Consider the following 11,227-nt stretch of genomic DNA (forward strand, 5'->3'; position numbering starts at 1 on the left):
TTCCATGTACTTAATTTCAAAGAGGCAGTTTTTGAGACTGTTTGCCTTGTGAAATTTAAAATCTTTCAGTTTAAGGTCCTTGAATGTTAGTAACTTTGTAACAACAGAAACAACTCATTTTAGTCTAGCTTCCCTTTTTAGAATTTTATTTATAATTCGGAATCACCATTTTCTGTCACAGCTTAAAGTCTCTTGTCTGTCAGGATTTCTCATATATATATGCATCGTAAGCCGTAAGTGTATGAATTAGGTTACTGGCAGTTGATAGGTACATAGCTGGTCTCCTATGGGATGCATTAAAGTAGTCAGAGAATGCAGAGTTATTGACTTCTTTTCACTTCTTGTGTGGCTGAGACCTTATCAGTGACCTACCAAAAGTCTGTTTCAGGTATCAGTCTTCTGTCTGCCCTCTGTGAAGCAGATTTATCAGGGATACACAGTAACAGCAGCTAAGAGAGCCTATCATTCATCTTTCATTTTATTCACCTATTTTATTCTGATTTTATCCTTCTTAAGCTAAGTGATAGAGGCATCCAAGGCTAGATCATCTTTTACTGGTTGCATGCCAAAGTAGGATTTATTTTCTACAATATTTCATCCTGCCAGTCTTACCAACCATTTCAGGCATTCTCTCTCCTCCCATATTTATGAAACTATATATACAGCTTTCCTATGAGAAAGCAGCTGCCTGAAAACACTTGTGAATAACACACGAGCTGAGCTCCAAGTTCAAAACTGCCAGCCAAGCAAAAAGTGTGCAGAGTAGAGACTTGGGCTGAAGCATTTATCACTCTGTCCAGGCATCTGTCAGCTACCATATATCAAGGTTTTCATTTGTTTTATGCAGCTTCCATCACCAAAGTAAAATATACAGACACAGATTTGTACACAGAGAATGTAACAGAGCCCACAAAGGAGTATTGCTGAATGCTGAACTGAAATGTGTTCCCTGCAAATAAGCTGTGAGAAACAAGACAGACGGTTCTGGATGACAGAAATTAAAAACATTGGAGATTAGACTATGAGAGAGACAGTTTGGTAGTTCCCAGTGCCTTGTTCATGTGTCTGACAGCTCTGGGAGTACAGAGTGCCTGCCTGGTAGGGAATAATATTATGTATAAGGAAGCGTGTTTGGATGGAGAAAAGCTGTGCTCCTTTTAGGGAAATATTTGCAAACCCTTTGTAAAGTTTTGGAGCATCAATATTGATCAGAGCCCTCACACAGGCAATACCAGAATTGTCCTGGACAGACAGTCATGTGTTTTTCTTCACATGGCAGCTTTGTGTGGGACACACAGGAAGCTCAAGGGCAGTGGCGTGGCCTGAAACAGAGGAGAAGCGTAAATGTTGAGCAGGGAGCAGGCAGAGGAGGATGGAGTTGTGTCCAAGCCCTCCCCTGTCAGATCCCAGCTGCTTCTTGTGGGTTGCTGGGCCACCCCAGAGCTCAGCTTCACTCCCTTACTCGTGGGCAGGGGCAGCGGTGGGGGCTGCTGCTCAGTGCAGGCTGTTTGCAGGGTGCATAAGGTGCCCCGGGCAGGATCAGGGCTGGGGACCAAGATTTCTGTGTCACCTCGTGAGTGCTGTGCCCCAGCAACAGAGGTGCTCAGGTGCCTGGTCAGAAACCATTTGAAAGGGTAACTGATTTGATCACTCAACAGATGTTAATCCAACATTGCTTTTAAACTACTTCTCAACAGATATATTTAGGGTTATTTTCTGCTTGCCTCTCTGCTGGGCAGGGTCCTGCATGCACAGGATGCATTTCTGTAGGTACCAGCTGGACAAGCAGCATCCTGTTGCTCAAAGTCCAGCTTCTGCAGCAGCTATGAAGGAAAAAAACAACCAAGGGACAAAAAAACAACTTGCACAAATGCTTTTCTTGAGAATAAGGGCAGTTAGCTGAGCTCTCCAGCATAGCACTGACAAGATGAGACAGCTGCCTTCAAGCCAGTGTGTTCAAACATGCTGCTGTTATCCTGTTACATGAATCAAAACCAGCACACACCAGCTTTCATCTGGATTTCATTATTGTGATTTGTATCGTAGAGACTGTTGTCTCGCAGGAAGCAGCAGTATTCAGGGTTGGAGAGAGGGAGATCCTTATCAACAGGACAAAATTGACAAATCTCTGGGTTTAAAAATAACTGTACCTCTGTACTGTTCTTAGTTTTAAGCTGTCTGCTTAGTCTCAAGCGCCTGAGCGCTTTGCTTTAAATGAAATTTTTAAAAAGAGCTTTTCTCCTTCTAAAGAGAATTTAGCTGAATTCTGGCAAACCTCCCACAGGCTGGAGGAGTCCCAGGTAAAACAAGTCGGTGCCTGCAGAGCAGCCATGGGGAAAGGTGCATCCCGGGGGGCTGCTGCTGCTGCTGAGTGGCAGAGCCCAGGGCTCACTGCCCCTCTGCACAGTGACCCCCAGAGCCACCCTGACTTGTTAGAGGTGCAAGCAGCTGAAACCTGCTGTGTGGCACAGCAAGAGCCTGGAAGATGGGGACAGGCCCTCCCTTTGCTGCTGTGCCCTTTCTGTTGGGAAGTGGTTTCTGTTGTGCGCGTAAGCAATAGAAGAAGATAACCTGGAGAGAGCTAAAGGCAAGTTAATTAGGGTAAAACTATGAGCTCTGTGCTAATGAAGAACAAACAATGGGCAGTTAGGTTTGTAGTGAAGCATGAAATAAGGTGTCCGGTAGCTTTGTAAGGTAACACCGAGCTCACTATTTATAGGAGTGCCCAAGACAACCAAAAAATACTGGTAGTAACTAAAGTCATCTTTACATTGCATAGGATGTATCTGGTTAGTGTCTCTTGGCTCTGTAAGAAGGAGAAGCATGGACCCATGTTTCTATACCCTGAGCAGCAGACAGCAGTGGTCTAAATTAGATGGGGCTTGTTTCAGTGTCCTCTTGTATCAGTACTGAGAGGAAGCCTCTTATCACATAAAACTCCCAGCATATCTGTGCATCAGCAGCACCCAGCTTGCTGATGATCCTTTGGCAACAATACCAAGGAGCAGGCAGGCCAGCTGAAACACTCCAGGGAGAGAAAGGAAAAGGGGTAGTTGTTAAGATCTTAATTCTTCTGCTTTAGAGGTCTGATCCCTGCCAGGTGAGATGAAGCATGTGAGAAGCTGTCTGCAGGGCCCAGCCCCGGCTGCACAGTGCATGTGTACATCCCAGCCTCTGCAGGGTTAAAACCAGGCAGGCCCACGCATTCCATTGAGGCTTTCCCACCCGGGCAGGGCAAGGCTTCTCTCTTCTGTCTTCTCTTCCTTTTATTCAGGTGTGGCAGCACATTGCCTGCTTCAGCATCAAGGCAGCTGATGAATTTTTAGCCTCAGGGGCACTGCACTGTCTGCCTGCACCTGCAGTCAGGCTCATCCCTACACGTGCTGGGAAGCAGATGTGGCAGAATGGCCCATGTTTTAAAACCTGTTCATGACCATAACAACAGCCCGTGGCAAAAACCTGGGTTTTCCTTTCTATTTTGTTTGCATCAAATACTGCTGGGCACTATTCAGGGGAAACACATGCTCTACTCTGTTTTAATTTGCTGATAATTCAGTACCATATCTCATAAGTAAAGTGCAGGAAAAGTTAGGTGTGTTTTACCCTTCTTCATGCTTATTTTGGAAGCAGAGAACAATATGATTGGAGAAAGAGAATTGTCTGCTTTCTCTCTAGAGCCATTGCACTTTGTATTCCCCAAGCCCTTCCATATATTATTTTTATGACAGAAAAAAAGCCTGAAATCGTATTCAGTCAGTATTTTTGGCTGATTTCAATTCCCATGAGGATACATTACAGCAGAGCTCCACCTTCTATAAAGGCAAAACATGCAGCAAGGATTTCACATACCTCTTTCCACCTCTAGTGTGGTGTTAACAGCCCTTTGCCATAAAGCAAATTAATCAAAACCAGAAATCAGATTTGAAATATTATTTTATGGGCAGGAGAATGCACTGCACTATCCACTGCTGCTTTCTTCCATGCTTGAAGCTGTCAGGGGCTGTATGCCTGGGGACCAGACTGGTGCCCAAGCTGGGGCTCCTCTCCACTTCTGTCCAGTGGACAGAACTGATAAAGCTTGGAAGAGAATTGACACATTCCCAAAATAAAGGTTGGTTTGTTGGTGAGGTGCTAGATTTTAGTGAGGTGAATGGTGACAGAGGGTTTGGGCAAAGTGCTGCCTAAATAAGGACTAAGGGAACAAGAGAAGTGCTGGACACACACAGATGCAAGGGCTGTGTTGGCCAGGAGAACCCTCTGCAACTTGGGGAGATTCATTAGGTTGCAACAGAAAGGAATGGGAAGCTTAAAGGAAATAGACTGTACACTTTGAATGTTGTCCTGACTCATTTGTCCATTTACTGCCTAACTTACCTCAGCATTCCTGCCTTCCACTATCCTGAGTGACCTGCCATACAAGCTGGTTACTTACTTTATTATCAATGTATGCTACAGCAGGCAAGAGTTTGTACGTGTGGTTTCTTTAAAGAATCAATCTGAGAGAAATTCACAGTGGGTCTCAAAACCACACAGAGGTATGCACCAAAATCTGGTCATCATATCAGTTATTGTGATGAATATTTTTTATCTTACAAGACTTCTCAGGTAGGTTTCATTCAGCCACATTTATCTTTAACTCACTCTTAGCAATACTTAGAGCATGCTAATGAGGTATGTATTGTTCAAAGCTTGTGCTGAACAGATCACTTGTTTTGTCAGTCACAAATAAATAGTTGCCTTAGTTCAGACTAAATTTTCCTGTCTGCTGAAAGTGTTGGGACTGGCTGGAACTTGTTTGGTATTCCTTGCTTCTGGGAATTGAGTGACCTTCTTTGTTACAAACTGAAAGAGGAATTCTCTCTTGCCCTGTGTTACAGACCACGGTCATAGACTATGTGAAGCCATCAGATCTCAAGAAGGACATGAATGAGACCTTTAAGGAGAAGTTCCCTCACATCAAGCTAACCCTCAGCAAGATAAGAAGGTAAGTTGCAAAGCTCGATAAGGCTGCGGTGTGGTGCAGCTGTCTCACATGTCAGTGCAACTCCTGCTGTACAGGAGGGGAAGCACAGCAGTGATTGATCTCCCAGGAGCAGTGACCAGCAGAGGTGCAGAGTTAGTCAGATGACTGCTGGGATTACTGGGATGAGTAAAGAGGATAGAGGAATGTGCAAACATGTGCTGGTCAGGTGTCAAACACCACATCTAACGGGATGAGGATGAGAGCTGGGCATGCACTACATTAAAATAGCCAGAAAAATAACCCAACAGAGTCTCTAAGCTCATGGGAATTGGCGTAAAAAGAGACTGAGGAAAGAGAAGTGCCGCTTTTGTGCCTTGGCCAGAAGCAAAAAGAGTATTTGGCTTCACAGCAAAGTTGTAATATTCCATCTCTGTTTCTAGTGTAGCATATTGCTCCACTGAAGTAATGATAATTTCATTTGACCCTAGTGGCCAGAAGGACACTGAGCCCCACTGCTCTGTTACCAGACAGTGCTACAGTACATGGACAGAACTGTCAGCTTGGATTTGGCCAGCCATAACCAGCAGCAAAAGCTGCATACAGAGCACCAGTAATCAAAACATTGTTACAAAACAAATGGTGTGCAGTAAAGGACCTCTGATAAAATATTGTTGCTAAAACTGCCAGAGCTTTTTTGGTTGCTTTTATAGTTTGACACAACTGTCTGTTGGGGGCAGTGAGGGTCACTGGTGATGTAAAAATGTGCCATGAAATGTGCCCCCAAAACAGCATAAAAATATCTGCCCAGTAAATTATGTTTTCCCTTCCATTTGACTAAGCAGGAATCTCTGAAAGCATGGCTCTTAGGGTGAAATGAGAAATGCTTTAAAACTCATCTCACAGCATACTTGTCTGGTCTCTTTACTCAGCTTGAAGAGAGAAATGCGCAAGCTTGCTCAAGAAGAATGTGGTTTTGAAGAGCCCACAGTAGCCATGGCCTTTGTCTACTTTGAGAAGCTCGCTCTCAAGGGGAAGCTGAACAAGCAGAATAGAAAGCTTTGTGCTGGAGCTTGTGTTCTTTTAGCAGCCAAAATTGGCAGTGACCTCAGAAAACATGAAGTCAAGCATCTTATAGATGTACGTATCCATGGGTTTCCAGTGTTCCATCTGCATGAAGTGCCAGTGTGTGGTCTGTGCAAGCCTGTTTGTCAGTGGACATGCTCTCTTTTAAGCTCCCAGATGTACAGCCAGCTAAACATCTTTTTTTGTTACACATTTTTGTGGAAGTAGTAGTGATCAATGTCCCTGCAGAGGCATGGGAAGCTTGTTTGATGGGATAGAAGGCCCTGGTGTCAGATACTGTGAGGTTTGAGATGTGTCTGCGCATCATTTTGTTAATACAAGGCAACAGGTGAACCCTCAGGAAATTAATTTTGCTTTTAGTTATGTTTTCAAGAGTGTCAGTAAGGATTCTCCTTTGGGAATGAAATGCAGATACTAATTTCAGATAGAGTCAAATAGACGTTTTTATTTATCAAGTTCAGCTTTTGGGCAAGAAAACCTAAGGAGATGTTCCCATCAGAACACCTCATTTGAGATTTTTTTTTTTAGAGTAAGATGTTTTGTCTTCTACCCACTCCACATGACAGAGGTAACATGAGGGTGTTATGCCATAATCCTCTGCAAGCACTGAGGTACCAATCTGGTTTAATGCTACAGAAGGTTAGGCTGGTGTCTTGGTATGTGGCTACAACCAGCTCACTCAATGGAAGAGACATGGGATCATGGATGGGGGCAGGACTGGACTCATGCCCTCCTCCCACAGTCACAGAGCTGGGTTGACAGTCAGTTTGTTAGAAAGCCCTCTGAATAATCACAAAAAAAATCAGCCAAGTGGGAATTGCAAGATCTGGCCTCTCTTGAAATGTTGGTCCATAAGATATTGAACTTTGCAGTAGCAAGCCAGGGAGATCCTAAGAGGAGGATGAGGGGGAAATATGCCTGAGCAACTGGTTGCCTGCTTGTAGCATCCAAATCCAGTGAAAACAGAAGAGCATATGGGAGGTTTAGTACACTACAGCACAAAAACAACTATAAAACCCATCTCATCCCCCCTGAGGATAGCAGTTTCTATTACTCACTGTTCTTATGACACCTTCTGCCTCTGAGGTATTAAGATCAAATTGTGGCAAAATAATTTCCCCAACAGGGCGTTGTAGCACAGTCTAATGCTGAAAGGAAAACTAGTGATTTCAAGCAGTGCAGGAAGTTTGTGGACAATTACAAGATGCATGTCTTCCATTACACAAGTGATTTTGATGTTTGCATGAAGCTAGGAATTTCCTGTTGCTGCTGTGGTAATCACTGTGATCCTTAGAAGATGTATCTGCTCACAGTGGAATGGGTGAAGTGACGAAGGTGTCAGAAATAGCATGGCTGGCTGAGCTCTGCGAGTTCACCTTCACAGTAAGGATTCAGAACATCCAGTTCACACAGCTCTAATTTTCTAACCCCAGAGCCTAGCAAGTCCATCAGGACAGAAGTTTAATGACAGCAGCATGCGCGTTTTGAATAATGCCATTTGTGGGAAAGCTCTAGAAAGGCAAACCCTCGTTCCATTTTTGCTCATTTATGTTTTTTCCCCCCGGCTGTGGTTGCAGAAACTGGAAGAGAAGTTCCGGCTGAACAGGCGAGAGCTGATTGCCTTCGAGTTCCCGGTGCTGGTGGCCCTGGAGTTTGCTCTGCACCTGCCCGAGCACGAGGTGATGCCGCACTACAGACGCCTGGTGCAGAACTCCTAGCGCCGGCTGCCGCCGGGGAAGGGGCTCCCGACTGTTCCCGCTTGGCTCTCCCAAGCCGCAGTTACTACTGGAAATGCAAAATCAGACTCCTAACACTTCACACTCTCTCCCCCCACCCCCAAACAGTTTTTCTGGCTACAGGAAATACTGCGTTGACTCTTGGCTTTGACGAATTTATGTATCGTTACTTTCTCAAAGCAGGTGAAGACTGAGCTGTTGGTGAATGGTTCACGTGCTGAAACTGGGTGGCAACTGACCCTACCTGTAGGGACTACAGCTATAAAAGTAGGCAAAAATTAGAAGGGCAGCCTCCATGACCACCCCTCTCTCCATCACACAAACCCTGGAAGCCCACTGAGTGCATTCTCGTAGCGCTTTTTCTACAGACCTGCTGCAAATTCCAAGAGAACTTCTTGAAGTGAAAAAGCTTTTAAAGAAGATATCTTCACTGTGTCAAAAAGAATGTGCCAATCTATTTTTGTATCAGCAATTGAAAGTGCACTTTTTCCTGTGGGGTATTTGTGTGTGTATCCGTGTGTGTGTGTGTGTGTGTGCGACACCGAACTGATCTCAGTCCAGGTGGTTGGCTTAGCTGTTTCCAAGTGTATCAGTTACTGATGGTGAAGATCAAGGTGACCTTACACGTTTACTCCTTGAAAAACGTAACTACTGGAAAAGTGGTAAATGGGATCATTTTTGGACACTTGGGTTTTTTTATTCTCTGATCTTTCCAACATTGTACCTTTGAAAGGATTACACTACTACTACTGCTGGAGAAGGATCAGCAATTGACCTTAAGTTTTCAGTCATGTTTGTGGTAAAGATGAAAGCATTAGTATAAGATTTCCGTGTCATGTTTTTTAAAAATATCTTGTGTTAAGCCACATGCATATTTTTAACCTTCGCACTTTTCCCACTGTGGAGATGGTTAGACTTGCACTCTGTAGTGTTGTATTTCTGTGCTCTATGTTAGAGTGCGTAATAAGCACATTTATTGTGCTTTATGTTAAAACAGTGTTTTATTTAAAAAAAAAAGTGTAGGGCTCAGCAGTTAACGGGTGTCTTAAGGCTCCAACAGCAGGGGCATCAGACATTATACTTTTGGATTTTTAATTAGGATTGACTGTGCAAAACCTAAAATCTGTGCCCATTGAGATTCAGTTCCTTTAGACACTGCAGTGCTGGAGTTTTATGGTAAAACTTCTTGCAGCCTCCCTGGTTCTGACTGGACACCCAGAAAGCTTGAAGGCTTTATCCAAGCTCCTGATGTTATATCCACACTAAGCTAATGCCATGCTGATGGATATTGTTGAGTTGCTGTTATCATGTGGGATTCCACCCCTGTCCAATCTTCTCCTGTGCTGGTTCACTTAACAAGCCTTGTCCTCAACATGCCCCGCATGGATCTGCTAAAGTCAAGTTATTACATTTGTGGTAATTACAAAACAAATAATAGTCTCAGCTGTGAGATTTCAGCTGAAGCCTTACCTCTCTAAGTTTGGGAATGCTTGCTCAGAGTATGAAAAGGGCTGGTGAGCAGAACATGGAGAAGTGGGACATATCAGAGGATGCGAACACACTAATGCTTACTTTCTTTCACTCTTACTTTAATCAGTTTTATTACTTCCTTCAGTTAAGCCAGGAAACATCCAGTTTCTTTACCAGCTTTGACTCCTTTAAATTCTAGTATGAAAAAAGCCTGCATATAATTGCTCTACAGGATCTAGAAAGGTTACACGTCAGGACAAATGGGAATTTGTTTGATGCTATTGCTCTCCCCCTATTCTAAAGGGGAGGGTGACCATGCTAGCTTACAGTTATTAGTAATACTTACCTGATTACTGATGTAGATACATTCCAACAGGACTGGGGAGGAGGGGGTAAAGAGAAAAGTGTGCACTTAAACCTTCCCAGAATAACGTCCCATGTCGCTGCAACCCACGCGTCACTCATCCAGCTGCAAAGTGAGGGGAGGGAGGACAATGTTACTCCTTTCTCCTCCTTCTCCTCCTTCCCCTGGCCCCCACACAGCCCAGGATCACTGGAGCAAAGAGCCCGGAGGGCACCTGGAGCCTGTGGCTGCCTTGCTGGTTTATTCAGACCAAAAAGGCAGTGGGTGTAGTTTGGACCTACAATCTAAAACAGCCTGTGGGTCAGCTAGGAGGGCTTTCACCCTTGGCCATGTCCCTTTCCACCCAAATTGTGTATATACATTCAAGATTTGTTTCTGATTGTGGACATCTGTTTCTAATAGCAACCACTCAAAGCTAAGCAGAAGCTTTACCTTTCCATGAAGGTTTCTACCTTTTGCTTTTGAGTCTGATTTTTTCTTATATTGCTTTATAGCATTGCAGGGGAAAAGAAATTGTGATTGCAACATGCAGACTAAAGAATGACAGTCTTACAGTAGTCTTTAGAGATGCTATTGAATCAAGCTGTCACATCTTTTGCCTTCTGTGCTGCTCCCCAACCCTGATCTACAGTTTACACAGATTTCTGGAGGAAATCTGATTGCTGGAGACTTTCTGCTTCTCATTGTTATCACTGTTGTTTTGGGGCGGAAAAGGGTTTCTGAGTGATGTTCAGTTACAGTCTGAATGTGGAATAAACACTTAAGGTGGAGATGATGTTGCACTGTTCACTTAGGAACGTATCATAAGCCATATGTTGCTAGATCTCAGAGCACAAAGCTTGGTCAGTACAATTATGATTAGGACAATGGGCAGGATTTGCCCCCCTTTTCTGCCCAGCCCTGGGAAAATTCAGGCTGAAGAGGTAGAGAAAATCTGTACCAAACAGAAAACATGTTGATTGTTTTCCTTTGTCTTACATGGCAATGAGTGTTGATTTACAAATGATTTTAGGTTCAACTTTAAATAGTTTGGGAAAATAATCCATTCCATATAACTTCTTCTGTTTTGAAATTATATACCGTACACTCTACCATGCAGAGTTATTCCTTTTCTTAAAAAAAAAAAAATAAAAGTTTTAAAAAAATTGAAAAACAGTCTGTTTTTCACCAATGACAATATGTAAAATTATTCTGACTCTCATCTGTATGTGAAAAGGGTTTGGTTTTGTCTCCCCCTGGGACACACAGCTGCTTATTAAAAAGGCAGTGGTGGGCTTGCCAAAGGATCTTGGCCATCCACTGGTGTTCAGCTCCCTGCAGAGCCCTCACTTCAAACATTTTCCCTCCGTTCAAGATCATAACCTTTTTCCCAGACCACTGTTTTGGGGTTGTTGGGATTATCAGCACTTCTTTTTTGCCAGCACCTGGAACTCCCAGAAGCAGGGTCTCTGAGTCCCAGCTGTCGGTATGCCAGAGGATGAGGCACAGGCAGGCTCTCCAGGCAGGCTCTGTTCATATCTCACGACCCCTTGTTCACAGGACAATTTGGAAGATGCTACTTTGGGTTCATCCAGGTGGTGGTAAAACTTACAACCAGCCCATGTGCCAGTT

At 43.9% G+C, this 11,227-nt stretch overlaps 1 protein-coding gene across 4 annotated transcripts in view; it reads left to right on the forward strand.

Moving 5' to 3' along the window:
• CABLES1 (Cdk5 and Abl enzyme substrate 1) overlaps nucleotides 1–10,386 on the forward strand; it is an 89,603-nt gene extending 79,217 nt beyond the window's left edge. For all 4 annotated transcript variants that reach the window (XM_064705968.1, XM_064705967.1, XM_064705966.1 and 1 more), the window contains 3 exons: nucleotides 4,878–4,984; nucleotides 5,893–6,100; nucleotides 7,624–10,386. In XM_064705968.1, the coding sequence (XP_064562038.1) occupies nucleotides 4,878–4,984; nucleotides 5,893–6,100; nucleotides 7,624–7,764 (456 nt within the window). In that variant the 3' untranslated portion in view covers nucleotides 7,765–10,386. The remainder of the gene's footprint in view (nucleotides 1–4,877; nucleotides 4,985–5,892; nucleotides 6,101–7,623) is intronic.
• The last annotated feature ends 841 nt before the right edge of the window (nucleotides 10,387–11,227 follow it).

Source organism: Zonotrichia leucophrys, chromosome 2, assembly GCF_028769735.1.
Source record: "Zonotrichia leucophrys gambelii isolate GWCS_2022_RI chromosome 2, RI_Zleu_2.0, whole genome shotgun sequence".
In the NCBI taxonomy this organism is placed as follows: domain Eukaryota; kingdom Metazoa; phylum Chordata; class Aves; order Passeriformes; family Passerellidae; genus Zonotrichia; species Zonotrichia leucophrys.